Consider the following 25359-nt stretch of genomic DNA (forward strand, 5'->3'; position numbering starts at 1 on the left):
GCCCTTTAAACAGCTCTTTGAGTCTCCAGCCGCCTGTCTCTGGCAGAGAGCAACCCTCCCGCTTTTTGCAGCTGGCTGTTATTTGTGTTCTTTTTGACCTCTGGTGTTGTAGGCTGGAGATCTCTGCTTATGGTTTAAACCCCACTCATCTCAGGGGGATCCAACCGGCTTCTCAGTATCCTGAGAAAGGATACGTTTCAGTATCCTTCTTGTGCTGCCTCCCATGGGTGCCCTGCCTGCATTCTTGAGTCTAGTACTGCACTCTTTAACAGTTGGGTTGTGCTAAAGTTTATTGTTCTGTCTGTCCAAGGTTATAAGGTTCCTCTCTCGCTATTGTTCAGTTGTTCCAAGTGATTTCTCCACAATTTAGTTATAATTCCAGATTGGTCCTGGGAGGAGGTCAACGTGACTTCTACTCACTCCTCTGTCATCCTGAGTCTTCCCAATCCTTTAATCTTGAATTAAACCTATTTGGATATGATTCTTTCTACAACTGGTAAATTAAAACTCTGTGAGAGACTTAGTCACATTATTTTCTGGTAGTTTTCTTGTGTTATTTGTTATAGAGTTTATCCTAGCATCAGGAAATTTAAATTCTAGAATTAGTTTGACTTTTACATTATATTATTTTAATTCTATATATTATTTTTTAATTTAGATTTATTCCATAATTACTTTTAGTTTTTATATTCTTCATTTTAGTGTTTATGTTTTGGATATTTTCCTTCTGTTTGAATAAATTTTTCTTTAATATATTTTCTGTAAGGCTCTTTTGGTCACAATTTCTTTTAGGCTTTTTTTCCTGTAAATATTATCATTTTATAATCAAGATGGAAAGATATTTTTATTTGGTAGAGATTTCTGATTTAACTTTTTTTCAGAATTTCAAAGGTGTAATTTCTTTGTCATCTGGCTTAATAATTTATTTTGTTAATTCAATTACCAATCTTTTTTCTTTTGAACTTTTAATGCATCTTTTTATCTGACTATTTTTTAGATTTGTGTGCGTGTGTGTTTTTCAACAATTGACTTAAGTGTGTCACAGATGTTCTGTATTTTTTATTTAATTATTTTAAACTTTTATGAAGATTCTTGAATTTGTAGGTTAAATTCTAGATAAATACAATTCTTTTAGAAATATCTATTATCTCTTAAGATATTATTATTGTTTCATTCTATCTTTTGTTCTGAAAACCCAATTATAAGATATGAAATACAACTTTATGTCAATATATCTCTTATGCTTTTTCCCCCCATCAATCTTTTTGTTTTCTCTGCTTTAGTCTGCATATTTATTACTGACCTATCTTCCAGTTTACTAAAATTTTCTCTTCTCCTGTGTCTTGTCTACTACTGAATCTCTTTATATTCAAAGTTATTTTAAAATTTGTTAATGATAATTCCAGTTTGGACACCTGTATCTTTTTTGGATCCCTTTTCATTGTCTATTTTTTTAAGTTTTGGTATTCTGCCCACCTTTTAACATTTATTATTTTTTGCTAATTTTTTGTTTGTAGACAGAAAGCCTTTATTCAATCAGGAGATTGAAATGATTTCTAAAGTGAAAACCTGGGTTGTTTGTGTGATGTTTATCAGTGTCCTCCTTTTCAAAGGTCTCTGCATTTCAATTACTGTCTTTCCAATGAGATGGAAAAACTAAAATTTTTGCTTAGTTATTCATCTTTTACTAGGTGTTGCTTTTTGCTTGATGTTTCAATATCTTGATGTAAAATGTTTCACACTTCATAAATGCATAAAGAGAATTATTTACATACAGGGTAGAAATCATTTTCCTGTGGATCATTTTTCTCTAGGATCTTGGCCACCTAAATCCAGCCTACCTTAACAGCCTCTGACTTTTCTATATTGAATTTTTGCTAGTCAAAAATTATTGTGGAGACTAGAGACAAAATGGAGATAGGACTTTCACATGCAGTAAGATTTTGTTGAAAAAGATAATGTTAATATAAGTATCTTTTAAAGAAATAGCATTGCTTAGTGTAGAAACCATACATTATCTGAAACATGTGGGCAGAGAAAGAAAAAGAAAGTGGAAGTTCACATTAAAGAAAAAACATAATTATAAAAAAATGACATACTACTTCCAATTATATAAAAATACATAAAATTATAATATATGTGAGTTTATTTTTAGAAATCTTTCATCCTTTAAGTTATGTGCTTATTTATTTTTCTAAAATGCTTAAACACTGTGCCACAAACAAGTATCACAGTGTTACTTAGGAAACTCAAACATTAATACTTAAAGTATAAATTTTATCACAGTTTCTTTAAAAGTTCTTACAAAGTAGATATTCCCAATTTTGAAAAGTTTTAAATAGAGCAGTTTGTTTCCTAAGATTATCAGTCCTTTAATTGGTAGATATTAAAATTTTTCTTATGTCTTTCTTAGTACAGAGCACAAACTCCTAACTGTTATCAAAAGTACCTTCTTGACTTCAATTTCTTCATGATTATAGGAGCTTACTTCCTACCATAACAGTGCCTTCTATTAATAACTACTCTAATGGGTAGAATGTTACTTATTGCAACGTATTAAACTCTTTCCCTGCAGCTTTTACCTGTTAATCCTGATTATGCTAACTGTGCTGTAAAATGGCAATATTAAAGCAAGTTAATTACATCCTTAAATTTTAAATTTACTGAATTTCTAGCACTTTTGGCTGTACAACCTGAGGCTCTGCATTGAAAAAAATTGGCCTAAATCCTAAATATTATGTTAAAGAATGTATTCTAAGACTGAATGTAAAATGTGTAGGTAGTTGTATACATAATTTAAAGACTTTAATTTTGTAAAACATTTAGCTTCATATTGATAAATATATCTAGGGATTTACTTATATATTTTATAATTTTAAAATATTTTTATTTTGAAATAATTTTAAATTTAGAAGACAAGAATAGTACAAAGAGCTTTTTATACATGAACAACTTGAGGATAAGTTGCTCAGATGGAGTTTCATCATTCTCAAATATAATGGTACATATGCATGTACATTTTCAGGCATGTATACACTGATGTATATACACAATATTCTTTCTAATAGTTTATGATTTGGGAAAATCAATGTTGGTCAATTTAAAAACATAATAAATAAGTTGTCAGTAGAAAATATTATATAATATTTTCTTATTGTAAAAGGTTAACTTGCTGATGGAAAATATTTATTGTTATATGGATTACATTGTTCAATTTTTAAAAATAATTTATTATTCCTGATGTGGGAAGAAAACGTACATTTGTTTCAAATCAATTTAATTAGCACCTTTAATTAGCTCCTTAAATGTGCATTAAGGAAGTGATATATTCACACATACTTCCAAATTTTTAAAAAGTAACAGAAACCAAGAATTTAAAAGTGACTAGGGCCTGATTCCCCCCGAAATAAAGTTCATCTCAAGAAAACTTTTATAGAACCATTTCTATAATTATATCACCCAGAACACTCTCTTTCACCAGTGAATAGCATTTATCTCCTGTGTCAGTCCTCTGGCATTTATCCCATAGAATCTTTCATGGTGAATTACTGTTGCACGTAATTATTTATGAACAATATAGAATGGAACCATTAAAGTCAATATCAAGAATTGGTCTATATGTTATACAATTTATGTTTCAGGATCCCAAGACTTTGTTTCTGAATCCCAGTGCTGCACATTGTCCAGTCAATGGAATTACTAGTGATGAAGAAGGAGATTCTTATTCCAATTGATTTTGGCCACTTGATGATGGGCCACATTGATTGATTACAAAGAGATTTTTATCTATGTTTTTAAAAGCCATGAGCAATTCTTCCATAGCTAGTATTTCTCCCTTAGCTAGCAATTGTAATGTCAATGTGGCTGAAATTGTAAGTCTCACTGCCCATTTTGAAATGAAAGGTGAAAGATGTCTCTTCACTTTCAAATGTCCGATGGGAGGTTAATTTATTCTCATAAAATATTTAGACTTAGATGAAATTGCACAGAATATCATTGTACTCACCTGTTTAATTCCTTCTCACAGAAATTTCAAGAGAACTTAGGATGCATCTGGCAGCAGCTTTTTCAAGTGCAGTCTAGTTACTATAGTAAACATTATTTTAGGCAAAGGAGGATTGTGTTAGTAAAGTGCTGTTTCTTTTCTGTTTTATGTGAGACTCTAATTACTCTCTAGTTATTGAGCATGTACTACAACTGTGGTTTTTACCATCTTAAAAAGTGAACGAAAGGTCACAGAGAGTGTGCCTGCTGTTACCATGCTGGCAGGTGCATTTGATGATACTGTGCTCCTCTTAAACGACTCCAGGTTGAATTAGGAAATACGGTTGTATTTTAGAGAAATACAGTGAGGAAACAGAGGTATGAATTTTATGTGAGCAATTGAAATCCAAGCCTCCAACATGTTTTTATTATAAAATATAAATAATAATGTCTATTACTTATCAAATATCACTATGTGTCAGGCTCAGTTTTATGTACTTTATATGCAATATAATATTCAACCTTTACAATAGTCCTATGTTATTATTACCATTATATAACTACCATGCAACTGTGATAAATGGGGTTTAACTTACTCTTCCAGGGAAACACATTTAACAGCAGTTGTGCCAAGATTAAAATCCAGATTTATTTAAAATCAGAGCTCATGCTTTTAATTGTATCCATGCTGTAAAATTTATTTCCCTTCCTCTTTGCACGCCCAGGTCACTTTTTCCAAGGAAATTCTCTAATCCTGCAGGGTGTGTGTCCTCATGTATTTTGCTTTTATTCCCTCTACTATTAAATTTTTTATTGTCCTAGTTAATTTGTATCTTCAGCATCTAGAACAATACTTGACCAATAGCTGATATTCAAAACAGTGTTTGTTGAATGAATGACTGAGAAAATGATCTCATCGATGCAGTTTTTCAAGATTCTTGAGCCTGCTTGCATCTATTCTTGAGAAAGAATACATCTGTGTTTTCTGTGTGGAGTAGTTTGAAAGAGGTTAAAGATTTCAGAAATTTCAAGTATTTTAATGAACCAGGTGACTTCTCTACAGAGCATAACTATTGTAAATTTGTGGCTTATTTCCATGGGATCTACTAAGAGATACAAATAATTCACTATTGATAATAATCATTATGTATTAATTATTTCCTTTGTGAATAATCCATTTTTGTCCTCGGCCTACTTTTCTTGTAGGTGTACATTATGTATTATTTGTGTATGAGCTCTTATATATGATAATTTTTACCTATCTCTCTTGTTTGTACAAATATTTTGCCTCAGTTCATTGTTTATGTTTTAGTCTTTATATTATTTGTTGCTTTAAATAATTTAAATATTATATATTTTATGGTTAAATTTGTCAATGTTTTACTTTGTTTCTGGTTTTTTGTCACATTTACACTCTTTCCCATCTGAGAGTTATAAAAATTCCCACCTATATTCCTGTCTTGCATTTAACATTTTAAATTTTTACATTTGAACATCAAATCCAGGGAATTTATTAAGTTGTAGGGAGTTAAGTAAAGGAACTGATTAATTTTGTAACATGTCCTACCAGTTATACCAGCCTCATTTCTTAAATAATCCATTATGCCCAGAAAGTGTGTGGCATATTAATTTACAGCATTATGAATCCTTTTAATCACACACCAAACCACGACTGACATGGAGAAGTAATGCCAGAATACCAGAAGCAACCTCTTACCTCTCCCCAAACAGCATGTACACTCTCCCCTGTAAAGATGACCATCATTCTCACTTTCATGGCAATCACCTCTACATCTGTCTTTAGTTTTCCATCTAAGTATATATTCCTAAACACTAAGGGGTTTAGCCTTGCCTGTTTTGAAATTATGTCATCTAACAATATTTATTGTTTGTGGCTGACTTTTTACATTCTCCATTTTTAAAATTCAAGTATGATGTGCAAGTAACAGTGCTTCCTTTATTTTCATTGTTGTACAGTGTTCCATTTAAGTACATTAACTGATATTAAGTATGTAACTGATATTTAGATACACTGATGAACACTTAGAAAATTTCTCTTTTGTGACTACAAGAAATAGTGTTGGTCTGATTGATCTGGAACATCTCTTGGTACAAATGTGCGTGCTTTCCTCCAGGGAATATAACCAAGAATTGTGTTCCTGGTTCATAAATTATACATATTCTTCCAATGTCCTACCAGTTTATACTTACACCAACTGTAAGACAAAATAAAACAAACAAAAGAACAAAAACCTGTTTTGTATTTCTAAATACTGCCAAACCTGTTATGGTCAGTTTTTAAATGCTTGTTAATCTGATAGGTTTGGGGTAGACTCTTATTGTGATTTTAGTTTGCATTTCTCATATAATTAAGAGGAGACAATCTTTATATATGTCTAGTGACCATGTGAATTTCTCATTAAAAAATATTGAAATGTTTTACCATTTAAGTAATGCAATTTATTATTTCATAATACATTTTTATTATGAAAAGTCAGTAATTTTGCTCAAAACAAGTAAGATTTTAATATTTGGAAGTATCATTCTCTAATATTTTAATTTGGAATTAATACTTAGTGAAATTAAATACAAAATTATATAGAATAGCAGAAATTACAGACCTACATATCTTCTGCTTAATATTAATTATACTCCCATATCTAATCAAATGCTTCACACAAAATGGATTCTTAATAATTGTTGAATTTCCTATAAGAGATATTTTGGAGCAAGTGCATCAGGTTTTTAAATTTTAATCTTAATCATAAAATGTAAACTTGTGACAAACATATAGACATCTTTGGATTGTGTTTAGCTATTGAAATGATTGTGAGAAAACTTAAAAAGATTTAAATAAAGTGAGATATATTCTATTTGTTAAAATGATTAGTTATACATAGAGCTACAAACGGCCTTTTGTAAGTGTATTGACTTGAGTGTTTTTTTATATTTTATTATACAAGTGTCAAATTTGAAATGTTTAAGTAAAATATATTTTTATCAGAATGCCTAGATAGCTGCATTGTTTCATTACTCTTCTTTGCTAGTATAAAATATAATTTATAAGGGTTTCAATCCACTATAAAATGATATCAATAAACTTTCTATATGTGCTTAAAGATTTTCTACTTTATTAAAATATTAAGAGTGAGCAGAGTCAATGTAGAGTAAATTTAGGTAAGTTTGATTGGTTGATGATGATTTTTAACTAAATTAATTTTTTTTCTCAAATAGTTATTCTATCCTTTCTGTCTGTTCCAGAATGGTATTTAAAAAAAAACACAAAACTATTTGGTTTATTTTTATTTTTTGAACATACCTTTCTTTAGATTTTTCCTTCAACTTGTTACATAAAATAGCACTTATTACTGCTCGACAAGTATACCTCCATTACCCTTCATTCTTACAAGAATATTAATTTGATAGTCATTTGAGAAGCTACAGTTATAGCTCCATAACATTAAAATATTTATTAAAATAAAATTCAATAATAATATTATTTAATAAATAAAGAGATTAGACTCAAGTTCTTATTTAAAAAATCGGTAACAGACATAAAGGAAAGAGTAAACAAGTGGGACCTCATCAGAATAAGAAGCTTTTGCACGGCTAAAGAAAACATCAGCAAAATGAAAAGGGAGCCAACCATTTGGGAAAATATATTTGCTAATGATACATCAGATAGAGGTTTGATCTCCAAGATATACAAAGAACTCACTCGACTTTACTCCAAGAAGACAAACGATCCAATCAAAAAATGGGCAAAGGACCTGGGCAGATGCTTTTCTAAGGAGGAGATACAGAGGGCCCAGAGGCATTTGAAAGGATGCTCTGCATCACTAGCCATCAGAGAAATGCAGATCAAAACCACCATGAGGTACCACCTCACACCGGTCAGAATGGCCATCATAAACAGATCAACAAACAACAGGTGCTGGCGAGGCTATGGAGAAAAGGGAACTCTAGTCCACTGTTGGTGGGAATGCAGACTGGTGCAGCCACTATGGAAAGCAGTGTGGAATTTCCTCAGAAAGCTGAAAATGGAACTGCCTTTTGATCCAGCGATTCCCCTGCTGGGACTATACCCTGAGAACACCAAAACACCAATACAAAAGAACCTATGCACTCCAATGTTCATAGCAGCACAATTTACAATAGCCAAGTGTTGGAAGCAACCTAAATGCCCATCAGTAGATGACTGGATCAAAAAATTATGGTACATATACACAATGGAATACTACACAGCAGAAAGAAAAAAAGAAGTACTAAACTTTGTGACGGCATGGATGGAACTGGAGAGCATCATGCTAAGCGAAATAAGGCAGGGGGCAAAAGACAAATACCATATGATCTCACCTATAAGTGGAACCTAACCAACAGTGCAAAGAAGCAAGGAAAATATGACCAGCAACACTGAAAGGAAAAGAAATCAACAGAGACAAGAGGGAAGGGGGGGGCAGGGAAAGGGAAGGGAAGGGGGAAGTCAAGGAACATATAGCAAGGACTCATGGACAAAACCAAAGGGGAAGAGCTGAGGGAGGGAAGGTGGGAGGGGGCAAGGGAAAGAGGTGGGGGGAAGGCAGAGACAAATGTATTTAAAAAGTAAATAAATTAATTTAAAAAAAAATAAATTAAAAAAAAATAAAAATAAAAATAAAAAATCGGTAACAATCTGCATGTCAATGTTTCTTACTACATCAACAGAAATCTTTGCTGACAGCTAATAGGATGCAAATCTCACCATCGACCTATAGAAAGCTCAGTACTTATAGTAGGGTTCAGGCATGTACTTACCTAATAAGAGATGACAATATTGATCTACTAGTGGTATGAACAAAGTACAGTACTATGAGATCAAGGAGAGGGAGCATTCTGTCAGGTAACCAAACAGGGATGGCAAGGAAGTTTTCATAAAAGAGATTAGGTATGAGTTGGCTTTGGAGCAGTAGGTAGGATTGTATAGAGAAAATAAGTGGTGGAGTGCACAGGAGAGAGAAGTGGAGAACCTAAGCAAAGTCTCTGAACATTCGATATATTCTGAGAGAGGTGAACTGGACCAAGTGTGGAGAGAGAGTTTTGTTGAGAAATGTGGTTCTTGTCTTGAAGATCACATAAGACCATCACCTGAAAGGGAATTATATAATCACAAGTGTTTTCAAAAAGTGAATTTTTTGAAGGTTTAAATTGAAAAGAGAAGGATAGTTAATAAATGGAAGAAATCAAATCTGTCATCAAGTTTTTAGGTTTCACTGACAGATTAGATGATGATGATCTCTTAGATAAAAGGACTGGGGAAGAGGAGTAGGTTTGTGAATAAATATGATGCATTTGCTATGGGACATAGTCCATTGACATAACTGTGGGAAACACAAATGAAGGTATTCAGGTAATTGAAAATACTTGTGTAATGGGGAGAGACCTTCTAAATTTAAGGTCTACCATTAAAACTCATGAATGGTATGAATATTACCAAACTATTTACAGGTGGTGATTATTTAGAGCACTCATCAATAATATTGATTTATTGAGACAAATGTAAAGTACAGTTAATTCTGCTGTATTTGTAAAGGTACATGAGTAGGAGGGTGTAATTGTCATGGATTTGGTGAAATTTACTTTGGATCTTGAAGGATGAGTGGAAATTTACCTGCAGGTATATGTCTTGGTAGTGACTGGACTGAAGCTGTGAACTGAGATGGCAAAATAATACACTTTAAAATGTGAGCTTTATGAAGAATTTAATTTTCTTTACATTTCCATCTCAATAAATTATCTTTATGCATTTTTTATGTTTTCATCAAAAGCCACTCTATCCTATGTTACATTACAGCTACATTTATAAAGTTAATTCAGTTATTAGTGTCTTTAATGTGTCATTTTAAACCTCCAATAAAAATAAGAATTGCAAAAGGGTTAATTATTCTCTGATATCTGAAAAATATACATGAATTACAATTTATCAGGAAAAACAATGTACCTAGGATTGAATATTAACATTATCCAACTTTATAGAAGAAATACAAGACAGAAACTACCCATTGTGAAAACAATGAAATTGTATATATTTGAATATATGTGCCAATATTTACTTTATTCTTTCCAGAGAAACACATAAACCAATAATGCATGTCAGAAAACTTCCTGTATACCTTACAACATTAATAAAATTGTCATCATAAATGCATATGCTCTCAAACTTAAAAATTGATGTTTTGTTGGTGACTGGGACTATATTACCTCTCAGAAGTAAGGTGATTGATATTTCTGACATCTCTCCATGAAAGATTAGCTAACTGCACCAGGCCATACTGTTAATGGTCCTAGGGTTTGTGTCTTTGTCTCCACAGTCTGGATAATTATTGTCATTCACACATCTACGCATGGTGAGGATTGGCATGTTTATGCACACTAGTTCAGAAGACCTGAGTTCTAGCACTGACACTCTAATGTCTACTTCTCTGGCCTTAGTCAAATCATTGAACCTCAGCATGCTTGATTTTCCTCATCTATTAAATAAATTGCAGTAAGTCATGGATCTTCCTGACGTTTTACAAAAAAAAAAAAAAAATGTGTGCTGGTATATTTCTCTGGGGAGTGATTTGGAGTCTACCAGTTAGAGTTCTTGCTTGCAAACAATGGAAACCAACTTTATTAACTGGCTTGAAAAGGACTTTATTAGAAGTGTTTGGGTTCAGAATGCAATCATGGACAGTCAGCACATATAGCACCCCAGGGAAGCAGGGTACTGCCAAGAACCAGCCCCTGCTGCCATCATTCTTGAACTCCAGCCACTGTGTGCCAAGTTCCACTGTTCCTGGACACCCACTACTATGCTGTTGCACAGACCCTGTGCCTTTGCAGTCGTCCTCAAAACTCAAAGCCCTGCCAAGAGTATCTGATGTTTCCCTGTTTTGTCTGCCAGATGATAGGAAGGGGGAATCTTATTGGGCCAGAGAAAGGGCTCTGTCTTCTGCTGAATTTGGGACTGCCTCCAAGTAGAAAGAGGGACTGGTTGAAGGGCAGCTAGTACAACAGTCTCTATTGCCATGTCTTTCACCAGCATCTCAAAGGGATCATGACCCCAACACTTCTGCCAGAAAAGATTATGACTCACTGCATTAGATTATCTTTAATTATAGCTTTGAAATTATATGATTCTAAATACTAATTTTCCTTTCTTCTGTCATCTAGAAACTCAGAATTTCTTCACCAAAATACAAATGCGGCAACAGAATGACTAACAGCATTGTGGGGTCAGCCCTGAAGCATCTCAAAAACATTTCAGTGGGTGTGTAATTATGATGGTTGGGCTAATGACAGAGAGTAACAGATGTCTCGCAGTAGTCACCCAGCTGAATTTTTGGCAAACCAGTACAAATTCCTCAAACAAAAAGAATGTACTTTCTCACAGTCTTCTGGTGCTATGTTATGCGTATGTTTAGATGCAGTATCGCTCAGTAATTAGATGTTCACACTTTAGGATAAATGAGAATGGATGTAAATTTAAGTCTGTCCCTTATGAGCTGAATTACCATGGAAAGTAACTTGGCCTCAATATGTCTCCATTTCCTGTTTAGTTAAATTATAGCAGTAATGCTAGTCAATGAGTGGTATTATGAAAACAAAATGATGGAATTAAAAGAATTATAATGTTTGACACATAGTTGCAACTCAAGAAATGATGATAAAAGTCTTAATGATAATAGTTAAGGAATTCCCAAAACTATGAAACAAACTCTTTCCAAAAAATGTTTATACTTTTAATTTTTAAGTCAAGAATTATAAAGATACTTAGGTCATGTGTTTATAGTTCATAAAAATGTGTTTTATGAGCTATAAAACTGATGCCAAATAATCACTAAAATATGTTGCAATGTACCAATGAACATTTTTTTCTTTATGTGGTAGATACACCCAAAACCAAAATATTTTTAAATGACCACATTATGTTAAATATTCCAAAATATATAACACTGATTCAGTTACATTAAAAGGTATCATCAAAGTAAGTCGACTATGAAATGTACAGAGAATTTAATAACTGAATTAATCTTCAAAGATGAATGAAACAAAAAGGTGGAAAGTAGTAAATGTGAATGACCCCTGAGTCAGCAATTGTCACTCTCACTCCCAACCACCTTGGCATTTGTGTTTGACCTTCAACTTATTGTTGGCAGGTAAGAAAAGTTATTTGCTATAAAAGAATCAGGCACAGTCTAGAACTGGTCCACGAGGTCTGGCTTTCATAGTGTAATTGTTCCCTTTGAAAGCCTTCCTTCTTCTGTGAATCTCCTAATGAATGTGTTCTCCCTTTGTATTTTGTAGGTAAATGCGAATGCGGCAAATGTACTTGTTACCCACCAGGAGATCACAGGGTTTATGGGAAGACATGCGAGTGTGATGACCGCCGCTGTGAAGACCTCAACAGTGTAGTCTGTGGAGGTGAGCAAATTAACAGCTTCCTGCTACTGCATGCAACTTGCTTCACCTGCCTTTCTCAGTCTACATATCCCATTTTTAAAAAATCCGTTAAAAAGAAATTAAACAAAAATTAGTATGTAATCAGACTTAAAAGCATACAGTTAAGTTTGTAATGACCTTTATGTTCTTGGACTCAATTTAGGTGCAGGAGAAAGTACACAGTGTGCTATTGATAAACGGTTGTTGAGACTAAACTAAGTTCTATAGAAAGAGAGTAAAAGGCTTTGTTGCCACTGAATGGTTTAAATTTTTTTCATTATTCATAAGCACTGGAGGAAGTATTACCTATAAACTTGAAAAAAAAGCTGTAAGATGACTCCCTAAGATTAATTACAAAATCACAGGAGATACACAATATCTCAGTTCCCATGATGTCTCTGAGACCCAAATAACAGGTTACTGAACATAAGAAACTGTGCTAAGAGCCTTGGACAGGTGGCTAAATTTGTTAGAGCATCATCCTGTATATGAAAATGTCGTAGGTTTGATTCTTGTCAGGACATATACCTAGGTTGCAGGTTTGATCCCCAGTTGGGGTGCTCATGGGAAGCAACTGATCAATATTTCTCTCTCACATCAGTGTTTCCCTCTCTTTTTCTCTCTCCCTTCCTCTCTCTATAAAAAAATCAATAAACATATACTCAGATGAAGATCAATTTTTTAAAAAAGAAAAGTGTACAAAGAAAGAATGGAGCTGATAGAAGATGGTCAACAAAACTGAGAGTCCCAGACGTAGAAGGCTGACAGGTTTTACTTGATCTTCATCCAGGGGAAGGAATGGGAGTTAATATTATTCTATTAGTTCAGTCTTGTAACACCTGATATTGTAGAAATGATCCATGCTGATTACAGCTCCTTCCAGGTTTCCAGTATCTGAGGTGAACTGGATGTGGAATCAGATTGAAAGAATATATAATAGCTGCATCTTTTAAAGATAATTATTATAATGCAAGTGAGAACTTTAGTGAAAAGAACAAAATACAGGTACAATTTATGAAACGCAGGGATACTATCACTGTGATCTGTCTAATATCCATGTGTATCTATCTATTTTCGCTATAAATGACTACAAAACACTTGCAATTTGACCAAAAACATTTTCTTTTTTCTTTGGGAGACAGAAAAAAAGAGGGAAAGGCTCTTTTTAACAACTATTGTGCCAGGTGTTTATCTCATGCATTCTCAATGGCAGCCACCTTAAGCAATTTGTTCCTGCTTTCTTCAGCTTACAATGGAAAATTGAGTGAGGCCTGAAGTGTTAAAGTTCCATAGCTAAAAAGTGGCAGACAGCATTTGACCACTTGATGTTCAGTTCACATATCTTTCTCTATATCACAGTTTTCCTGAGTGACATTAAACTTTTTTGAATTTATCTCAACATTACTTTTAGTTTAGATGGTCCCTTCAGTAGTATTAGATACGAGAAATATCTAAGCAGAAAATAATCTTTTTTTATTTAATTTATTTTCTTTATTTTTTTCAAATACATTTGTCTCTGTCTTCCCCCCAACCACCTTCCTCAGCCCCCTTGCCACTCCCTGCCTCAATCCTTCCCCTTTCGTTTTGTCCATGAGACCTTGCTACAGTTCCCTGACCCTCCCATTCCCATCCTTTTCCCTCCCCCCCCCGCTTCCATCCCTCTTGTCTCTGTTCATTTCTTTTCCTTTCAGTGTTGTTGGTCTTATTTTTCTTCCATCTTTGTATTGTTGGTTAGGTTCCACTTACAGGTGAGATCACATGGTATTTGTCTTTCGCCCCCTGGTTAATTTCGCTTAGCATAATGCTCTCCAGTTCCATCCATGCTGTCGCGAAGTTTAGTAGTTCTTTTTTTCTTTCTGCTGTGTAGTATTCCATTGTGTAAATGCACCATAATTTTTGGATCCAATCATCTACTGATGGGCATTTAGGTTGCTTCCAACACTTGGCTATTGTAAATTGTGCTGCTAGGAACATTGGAGTGCATAGGTGCTTTTGTATTGGCGTTTTGGGATTCTTAGGGTATACTCCCAGCAGAGGAAGCACTGGATCAAAAGGCAGTTCCATTTTCAGCTTTTTGAGGAAATTCCACACTGCTTTCCACAGTGGCTGCACCAGTCTGCATTCCCACCAACAGTGGACTAGTGTTCCCTTTCCTCCACAGCCTCCCCAGCACCTGTTATTTGTTGATCTGTTCATGATGGCCCTTCTGCCCCATGTGAGGTGGTACCTCATGGCGGTTTTGATCTGCATTTCTCTGATGGCTAGTGATGCTGAGCATCCTTTAAAATGTCTCTGGGCTCTCTGTATCTCTTCCTTGAAGAAGTGTCTGCTCAGGTCCTTTGCCCATTTTTTGATTGGATAATTTGTCTTCTTGGAGTGGAGTCGAGTGAGTTCTTTATATATCTTGGAGATCAAACCTCTATCTGATGTATCATTAGCGAATATATTTTCCCATATGGTTGGCTCCCTTTTCATTTTGCTGATGTTTTCTTTAGCCATGCAGAAGCTTCTTATTTTGATGAGGTCACACTTGTTTATTCTTTCCTTTATGTCCCTTGCTTTAGGAGACACATCAGTGAAAAATTGCTACGTGGGATATCTGAGAGTTTCCTGCCAATGTTCTTCCCTAAGACTTTTATGGTGTTGCGACTTATATTTAAGTCTTTTATCCATCTTGAGTTTATTTTTGTGTATGGTGTCAGCTGATGATCCAATTTCAGTTTCTTGCAAGTAGCCGTCCAGCTCTCCCACCATTTGTTGAAGAGGCTATTATTACTCCATTTTAAGGTTCTGCCCCCTTTGTCAAATATTAGTTACCTATATAGACCTGGCCTTATTTCTGGGCTTTCTATTCTGTTCTACTGGTCTATGAGTTTATTCTTGTGCCAGTACCAGATTGTTTTGAGTATAGTGGCTTTGTAGTAGAGTTTGATGTCCGGTATTGTGATCCCTCCTACTTTGTGTTTCTTTCTCAAAATTGCTGCAGCTATTCTGGGTCGTTTATGGTTCCATATAAATTTTTGAAATGTCTGTTCTATTTCTGGGAAATATGTCATTAGTATCTTAATAGGGATTGCATTGAATCTATAAATTGCTTTGGGTAGTATATACATTTTGATGATATTAATTCTTCCAATCCAGGAGCACGGTATATGCTTCCATTTATTTGTGTCTTCCTTAATTTCTTTCTTCAATGTTGTATAGTTTTCTGCATACAGGTCTTTTACCTCCTTGGTTAAATTTATTCCTCGGTACTTTATTTTTCTTGTTGCTATATCAAATGGTATTTTTTTCTGATTTCTTCTTCTTCTATTGAATTGCTGGTGTACAAAAATGCCTTTGATTTCTGAATGTTGAATTTGTATCATGCTGTTCGGCCAAATTCACTTATTAGGTTGAGTTTTTTTGGTAGAGTCTATAGGGTTTTCTATGTACACTATGAAGTCATTTGCAAACAATGATAGTTTTACTTCCTTCTTTCCTATTTGGATGCCTTCTATTTCTTTTTCTTGTCTGACCACTGTGGCTAGGACTTCCAATACAATGTTGAAAAGAAGTGGTGAATGTGGACATCCTTGTAGTGTTCCCGATCTTAGTGGGAAAGCTTTCAATCTTTTCCCGTAGAGTATGATGTTGGCTGTAGGTTTTTCATATATATGGGCTTTATTATATTGAGGAATGCCCCAATTATTCCCACTTTGCTGAGTGTTTTAATCATAAATGGCTGCTGTACCTTATTGAATGCTTTTTCTGCATCTATCGAGATGATCATGTGATTTTTGTCTTTTCTTTTATTTATGTGATGTATTACGTTTATTGACTTGCGTATATTGAAAGATCCCTGCATCCCAGGGATGAATCCCACTTGATAATAGTGGATAATCTTTTTAATGTATTGCTGGATGCGGTTTGACAGTATTTTGTTGAGGATTTTAGCATCTATGTTCATCAGCGAAATTGGCCTGCAGTTTCCTTTCTTTATAGGGTCTTTATCTGGTTTTGGGATCAGGGTGATGCTGGCCTCATAAAGAGAATCTGGTAGTCTTCCCTCCTCTTGGATTTTTTGGAATAGTCTGAGAAGGACAGGGATTAGCTCTTCCTTAAATGTTTTGTAAAATTCTCCTGTGAAACCGTCCTTCCCTGGGCTTTAGTGTGCTGGGAATTTCTTGATGACTGCTTCAATTTCTCCAGCTGTTATTGGTCTGTTCAAGCTTTCTCTTGCTTCCTCCTTCAGTGCTGGAAGATTATACTTTTCTAGAAATTTGTCTGTTTCATCGAGGTTTTCAAATTTCTTGGCATATAATTGTTCATAGTAGTTTCTGACAATCCTTTATTTTCAGAGGTATCAGTTGTTATTTCTCCCCTTTCATTTCTGATATTATGTATTTGGGTCCTCGACCTTTTTTTCCTGATGAGACTGCTTAAAAGCTTGTTGATTTTATTTATCTTTTCAAAGAACCAGCTTCTGGATTGTTTGATCCTTTGAATTGTTCTTATCATCTCTATGTTATTCAGCTCTGTTCAAATCTTCACTATTTCCTTCCTTCTAGTTGCTCTAGGATTTATTTGTTGTTGTTTCTCCAATTCTTGAAGTTGTAGTGTTAGGTCTTTTATTTGAAATGTTTCTATCTTTTTTAGGTAGGCCTGTATTGCTATGAACTTCCCTCTCAGGACTGCCTTTGCTGTATCCCATAGGTTTTGGACTATTGTCTGTTCATTTTCATTTGTTTCCAGAAATTTTTTGATTTTTCTTATCTCATTATTGACCCATTCATTGTTCAATAATCTACTGTTCAGTCTTTATGAGTTTGCAAGTTTTTGAAGTTTCTCTTTGAGGTCGATTTTCAGTTTCAAACACTTGCGATCCGAGAAAAGGTTTGGTATTATTTCAATTTTCCTGAATTTGCTGAGGTTTGCTTTGTGTCCTATCATGTGGTCTATCTTTGAAAAACTGCCATGAGCATTTGAAAAGAATGTGTATTTTGCTTCTTTGAGATGTAAGATATTTGTCAGTTAATTCTATTTGATTTAGTGCATCATTCAGCTCCACAATATCCTTATTGATGTCTTGGTTGGAAGATCTGTCCATTTTTGACAGTGGGGTGTTGAAATCCTCTACTATCAATGTGTTGCTGTCTATATCTTTTTTGAAGTCATCCAAGATTTTCCTTATAAGCTTGGATGCCCCTGTTGGGTACATATAAGTTTATAATATTTATGTATTCTTGATAGATTCTTCCTTCAAGTATTATAAAGAGACCTCTGGGTCTCTTTTTATGGCCTTCGTTTTGAAATCTATTTTGTCTGAAATAAGTATTGCAACTCCATCTTCCTTCTCTTGCCCATTTTCTTGGAATATTTTTTTTCCATCCCTTTACTTTCAATCTGTGTAGGTCTTTTGCTCTGAGGTAGGTCTCTTGTAGGCAGCATATGTGTGGGTCATGTTTTCTTATCCATTCTGCTCCCCTGTGTCTCTTGATTGGGGCATTTAGTCCATTTACATTGAGAGTTATGACTGATAGAAACCTATTCATTTTTTCTCTTTGTACCTGTGTTTTCCTCTTTCTCACTCTTTTCCTTTATCTTCTTAAACTAGTCCCTTTAGCATATCTTGTAGTGCTGGTTTGGTAGAGATGTATTCTTTTAGCATTCTTTTGTCTGGGAAACTTCATATTTTCCCTCCAATTTTAATTGAGAGCCCTGCTGGGTAGAGCAGCATAGGTTGTAGGCCCTTGCTTTCCATGACTTGAATATCTGTTGTCAATCCCTTCTTGCTTGGAGTATTTCTGTTGAGAAGTCAGCTCCTAGCCATATTGGGGTCCCCTTGTATGTTACTTTCTCCTTCTCCCTTGCTGCCTTGAGGATTCTCTCTTTGTCTTTGATAGTTCCCATTTTAAAGATGGTGTGTCTTGGAGTGGACCTCCTTGCGTCCCTCTTAAGTGGGGCCCTCTGTGCCTCCTGGATCCATGAGACCTTTTTTCTTCTCAAATTGGGGAGATTTTCCATCATTACTTTTTCGATGAGGTTCTCTATCCCTTGCTCCTCTTCTTCTCCTTCTAGTATCCCTATTATATGGATATTATTGTGTTTCAGGTTGTCCTGCATTTCCCTCAATGCCTCTTCATTCTTTTTCAGTCCTCTTTCCATTTCTTGTTATTTCTGGGAGCTTTTGTCTACCTTATCCTCCATCTCACTGACTCGATCCTCGGCTTCATCCAGCCTACTTTGGATTCCTTCTACTGTGTTCTTCAATTCAGAAATGGTATTCTTCATATCCTCTTGTGTCTTCTTCATAGTTTCTATGTCTTTTTCCAGCTTGATATAGTTTGTTGTAAGATCATGATAGTTTCTCTGCAGTTTCTTATAGTTGTCTTTGAGCTTGCTGAGCTCATTGAGCTTCCTTAGATCCATTGTTTTGAATTCAATATCTGATAGTTCCCTTGCCTCTTTTTCATGTAGCTCTCCCTGTGGGATGTCCCCTTTGCCACTCATTTGGGGGGAACTTCATTTTCTTCCTATTTTTCTGAGAGTCTATTAAGTAATTAATTAATTTATTTATTTATTTTTGCTTCTGCTTCAATTGATACATCTAGATTTCTTGACTTTGTGGATTAAATTTCTATGGTAGTAGATGGGTCTTTTTATTTATTTATTTATTTATTTGTATTTTTTTCCTTTACTTTTCTTTCTGGGCCTGTCTCTGATGATGTCAGTTGTTGACCCTATATGACCTTGGGTCGTTTGTTTGAGGCTTCCAGGAGTCTACTGTCTATGTCTTACTTCTGCTTTGGGCAGTTCTGTGACCCCTTCGTCCAGGCCTCCACTATTTCTGTGGATCACTCTGCACTTTCACGCTGGCTCCTTAGGCACGCTCCCCAGCCCAGCAGAATCCCCCGCCCACCTGGGCTCCAGCGTGCTAGCCCCAGCCCAAGGGGCTTATTTGCAACCTCACATGCTCTTCTGGCCCCCCAGGCTGGCGGGCACCCTGGCACTGGTCATTTAGGATCTTCTATTGTGTGCTTTCCCCACTTTTGGCTCTTTGGGTGCTTTGCTTGCCCTCGCCAAATGGAGACTATGGAAATGGGAATGAAGTCAGTTCCAGGACTCTCTGGGTAATCCTGTTTCCAGTCTCTTCTCCAGGGGCTCTGGGCCGCTCTGTGACGCCTTCAGCCCGGGATCCACTATTTCTGCGGACCACTCTGCACTCAGGGGCCCGCAGGGGTGGTTTTACGCCTGCCCCCACCGATCTGCACACTCCCTCACAGGCCCCATTGGTGCCAAACTGCCAGAGTCCTTGCCAGCCCGCGCTGGTCCACACACACACTCGGCAACCCTCGCCAGCCGCTAGGCGCAAGTGTGTGCGCCTGCACTTGGTGGTTTTGGGCTGTCTATTGTGTGCTTTTTAGCTTTTGGCTCTTTGGGGGTGTGGCCTGTTCCCCCACAGTGGAGGCTATGGAAAGGAGAAGGATTCTGGACTCCCTGGTTCCTCCTCCCGTTCTTTCCCCAACACCTCTGTCTCCAGTCTCTCCTCAGGGGTCTCTGGGCAGTTCTGTGACCCCTCTGGCCAAGGATCCACTATTTCTGCAGACCACGTTGTAATTGCGGGCTGTCTCCCTTGTCCGCGCCCTGCTTCTGGCTCTTTGGGGGCGCTCTGTCCAGCACAAAATGGAGACTACCGGATGGGGAGAGAGTCGGGACTCTCCAGTTCCTCCTCCCGTTCTTTTCCCAATGCCTCTGTCTCTAGTCTCTCCTCAAGGCTCTCTATGCAGCTGTGTGACCCCTTTGGCAAGGAATCCGTTATTTCTTCCAGCTTTTCTGCACTTAGCCCCCCAGCTCACATGTGCACAAGCTGTGAGCAGAGTGTACAAAAGGCAGATTAATTGATTCCCTTATATCTGCGCAAGATGGTAGCTGCAGAGTGGGAGGTACGTTATCACTGGGGCTCCATCAGCCACTGTCTCAATTCTCTTCACAAAGTTTTCCTCACCAGTCTTTTCCCAGGCACCAGCCCACTCTGCTGCCGCCTCTACCCAGAGATCATGGAGGGTGGCTGCCACTGCACATTTTTGCATTGGCCCTTTAAATGTCTCTTTGCATCCCCAGCCGCCTGTCTCTGGCAGAGAGCCCCGCTAAGGTTTTCGGGGTTGCATTTTGTCTGTGTGTTTTCCTGGTTTCAGCTGTTATAGTCTAGGGGTCCCTGTTTATGATTCAGACCCTGTTCTTCTCAGGGGGATCCAACTGGCCGTTTCAATGTCCCTCTGGTGCTGGTGCCCATGGGTGCCCAGCCCACCCTCTCAAGCCCCCACCGCACTTCCCACCCATTGGGATGTGTGAGAGTTGAATTCACTGTCTGTCTGAGGCTCCAAGGCTCCTCTCCCTCTATCGTTCCATTGTTTTCCACGCAATTTCTCCACTATTTAGTCACAATTCCAGTTTGGTCTTGGGAAGAGGTCAGCGTGACTCCCACTCACTCCTCTGCCATCTTAGCTTCTCCAAAAATAATCTTTTTGTTAAGCACGTTATCTGTATTGACTCATTTAATTCTCACAATGGTATATATACACACACACACACACATACATATATAGTCTGCCTGACACCTAAGAAAACCATATACATATCTTTTCTCTTGTTATCATCGTCATTTTCTCTGACATTCAGTGTCTATCTCACAGGGTTCTCCCTGCCCATATACTTTGATCACCTGGTTGAAATTGGTTGTTATTATAGAAACCTGTTACATCAATATACCCTTTACACATTCCAGGAAGCAGGTTTTTTGTTTTCCTTGTGACTTATTTCTTAATCTTTCCTTGTGATGGTTAGTCCTATTGCTTGGAGAGAGAGTTCTAGGAGAGAGAAGATAAAATATCCTCGTGCTAATGTGTATCCTAAAGAACATATAGCTAGAAAAACTACATATAATTTACAATCCACACATACATTCTGTTTCGTATTCGTTAACAGGATAGGACCCAGACATAGTCAATTCTTACTATTTGTGGTAGTTATGGTCTATGAAGTCATCATGAACACTGAACTAGTGGATAATCAATCACTGCTACTAAAGGAAATATAAGGCTAAGATTCTGCCTCTTGTCACAACATTTTCATCAGTAAGTCAATAATACATAAGCTTGCTTTACATATTCTGTTTTGAGATGTCTTGTGTAACATATAGTTGACTCATTAACATTGAACTCATGGCCAACAGCCCTATAACTCATGCCTGAACAAAGATTATGTAACATATTTTCTCCATAAGGCACTTCACAGCCTTTTTGTATTTAGGAATAGTGGATAGCACTTCAGCACTATAGTTAGGGGCTCTCTTAAACATCAAAATCACTAACAAAATGTACAAAAATGTTAAAAATATGACACTAAATATACTGCAAAAAGGAGTCTATTTTACAGTATTAGAGCTGAAACAGAAGGCAGAGTATGACCTTCTTTGATCTTAGCTAGGAGTGTACACCTTAGCCAACTCAATATTTTTGCTATTCTGCTTGTGTTCTCAAATGTCCTGGAAAGCTTTGAAAGTATTTATTACATTTTAGGGAGTAAGAAAATTTTCAACCATAAGTTCTTCAAATAGTGAGGATTCACTGTAGTTTACTTTAAACCTCCCTGGGTAAATCACTTCCCATTTTAACTTTGCACTTGGCCTCAAATTATGATTTTTTTTTACAACAGATAATAAAGGTACTCTGATTTTAATTATTCTGTTTTCTGTGCATTGCTTCATAGAAGGAATATATGAGCCCTAACTTTGTAGTTTTAAATTTTGTTCGTCTCAGCTGTTTTCTGTAAGGAACATATAAGAGACATGTCATTAATTAACATATTTTAACCTATAGTAATTTTAGTATTAAAGTACACAACATAGTAAACCAAGTGATGAAGAAATCACAAGTTCCCATGACTTTTGTGAACATTTAGATAAATGCACTTTAATATTTAGAAGTATAAAATGGCAATATAGTGCAGTAGTTAAGATGATAGACTGAAGTGAGTTTATCTTGGTTCCAACACTAGCTATGCCACTTACTACCTATCTGACTTGAGGCAATTTACATAACCCCCATTTTTTTATCTATAAAAGGATGATCATACTGGGAGCTACCTTGTATGGTTTTGTGGGATTACATAAATTAAGATAATACCTGGCACAGAGTATCATGTATATACATAGATATTATCATAATTATTATATACATATAGACAGAGTGACAGATATAACCAGCTGAGGCAGAAATTTATGCTGTGGTCTACTGTGAACTCTCTGAGATATGTGACAGAGGTCCATAATTGCTTATCGATGTCTTTTATAACAACAATTTATTCAGAACTTTGGCTGTCTGGTTTTCAATTTTGGATGGCATTGATGATTTCTCCTTTCTGGTATTTGTCCTCACAGTTGACATTGAATTATCAAATCAAAGTGGCTGTCATTCACTTCATAAGTAGTTTTAGTGTCTTTTACTCTCCAGTGGATCTGCCCAAGCAGGGAGGAGTACAATTAAGAAAATACTGGCCATTAGGGTTCCACAAACCAAAATATACCTTGGCAAAGTTTCTGTATTTCTCACTCCATCAAAAAATGCCCATTACCATCAGGAAGCCTCCCTTATTATTTAGTAATACTACTTATGTACATAAGCACATAATATAACTAAATCAGCAAATACTTATTCCCTGTAAAGCTCTTTAGTGCTGTTCAAATCTACATATGCCCTTAAATATTTTTGATCACTTGATGTCATTACCTCTGACCTATATGTTAGCATTTCTCTTGGTTCAATCTTAAACCCATAGAAACTTGCTCTATCACCAACTATTCTGCATAACCAACTCACTCTGACTTTATTAATAATCCTAGTTGCCCAAATCCTAGGTGGTTTTTAGTTCTTATTTGGCATGACCACTTTTTAGCTTAGAATTGTAGTTACTGTACTCCGAAACCCCCTGGAATTGTCTCCTCCCTGGGCATCAGAAATAATTTCCACATCCATTTCTTCTCAGACTTCTTCTTTAACCACATAATTTCTTATTCTTGCTCACCTCCCAGAGCTTACCAATAAATCTTAGCATTTCCCTTTAAATGGCTCTTGGATATCATTTCTCCTTGCTATTTGTTGCCCTCGAGTAATCTCAGCCTCTTTCACTTTCATCTTTAGGTCAGTGTCTCCCACGATGATTTCTTAGCATCATTCCCCCTGGCCTCAGACTCTTCTTTCCAAATTCTAATTGAGTATTTTTATATGGAAATTTCAAGTCCTACTTGGTTGAAAATAAAGTAATCATTTATTTTTCATTAATTCGAGAAATATTTATTGAGTCTCTGCTGTATGCCAGCAGTGGAGATTCAGTGGGTGAATCTATTAGAGTTTATAATTAAGCTTGAAGGGCAGACATTGATAAAGGAATGACAATGAGGTGAGTGGTCTGAAGGGGAAGCACCAGTTCAGTAGGAACACGCATAATAGGGGAATTTAACAGACTGGAGCTAAGGAAGTCTTGTTTAGTGTCTTCACATCTGGGTAATGTTTACATGATGCATAATATGTGCTTTACATGTATTAAAAAGCCAGGTATCACACAAACATACTTGGCAGTAATAGGATGCACAGAACTTAGCCAGGTGAGGGGAGGTGGATGTGATAGCAGTCATGGAAAACAATGTGTTCCAAGGTACATGGGACTCTGGGAGAGTTCCATGTTCAAGAAACACTTTGTATGATTGGAGATTATAAAGCAAAGGGGAAAAGGGTGTGACATGGTTTATAAACCATGTTAATGATTTGGGACTTTTCATAAAGAATGATTAGATGCCATAGAAGGGGTTTATGTAAGGCAATAACACAATCACTTTATTTAAGTACCTTTGGCTGCCAGGTGGAATAGTTCAATATAAATTTCTGGGATGTGCTTGTGAGGTGTGGGTGAATATGGGTGAGCCCTGGTGAGAGATGAGGGTGGTATAGCAAGACAGACATTAGTAGTGTGGGAAAGGTATTAGATATATTAGAGAAAGTATTGGAAACAATATAAACAACTGTCTAACACAACTCTTTACCCTGAATCAAAAAACTCTCTTCTGTTAAACTCTTGGCTGTGTTTCCCTAGAAAAGATTCAGATAGTGTACACCAATATTACCAGGAAGTATTGCTCATGATAACAATGACATAATGATTGATACAGTTCAACTGGGTTGGAAGGGATTATGAATATTTGATGGGAATGCCATGCTTTTGGCTCCCATGAGTAGTGCCATGACTCTGCCAACAAAACTCTTGCAGCATTTCTGGAAGCTATGCTAAGGAATTGTTAGAAAAGATTTTGGCTCCTGTGGAGCATGAGGCTCCTTCTCAACCAGAGAAGTCTTAACATCTGTGCAACATGGATCTCATCTCTGTGCATTTGAGCTATGTTATCTGTAAAGAAGGAAATCTCTAGCTCTTGTGTTGAGCAGTCATCCTCATGAATTGCTGTAAGGTTCCCCATGGAGAGGACAACCCCGTATCCAGCTGCCAGGATGCAGTTTCTGCCCCATATCTAAGGAGGTTAGTGCCAAGTGTCAATCTAAAAGCTTAGCTGAACCTATGAAAACTTGCTCCCACCCCTGCCACTGCCCTAGGGGTATAAGCAACAGTTCTAGGAATTCATGATTAAGTAATATGAGTGAGGGGCAGGGTAGAATTAAATATGAATCTTGGTGGGTTGATCAATTGGATGGGTGGGGGAGACTATGCTCTTTTGATCTAACAGTCCTCATCTATTGAAAAGATGAGTTGTTTTTTTTTTAAATGGAGGGCAATAGAAATGGAGAAACTTATATGTATTACTATTTTGTTCCTTTTACCTGACATTCTATTCCTTATCTTTGCTTCTCCTTCTAAATTATTCTTTAT

The 25359-nt window shown here is 36.2% G+C and overlaps 1 protein-coding gene across 1 annotated transcript in view; it reads left to right on the forward strand.

The window, feature by feature from the left end:
- The window catches only part of ITGBL1 (integrin subunit beta like 1), a 254481-nt gene that overhangs the window by 214395 nt on the left and 14727 nt on the right, over nt 1–25359 (forward strand). The window contains exon 7 of the mRNA XM_054574359.1: nt 12310–12426. Within this exon, the coding sequence (XP_054430334.1) occupies nt 12310–12426 (117 nt within the window). The remainder of the gene's footprint in view (nt 1–12309; nt 12427–25359) is intronic.

This window comes from Pteronotus mesoamericanus, unplaced genomic scaffold (genome assembly GCF_021234165.1).
Source record: "Pteronotus mesoamericanus isolate MK-2021 breed Mesoamerican mustached bat unplaced genomic scaffold, CSHL_Meso_final contig_26, whole genome shotgun sequence".
Taxonomy (NCBI): Eukaryota; Metazoa; Chordata; class Mammalia; order Chiroptera; family Mormoopidae; genus Pteronotus; species Pteronotus mesoamericanus.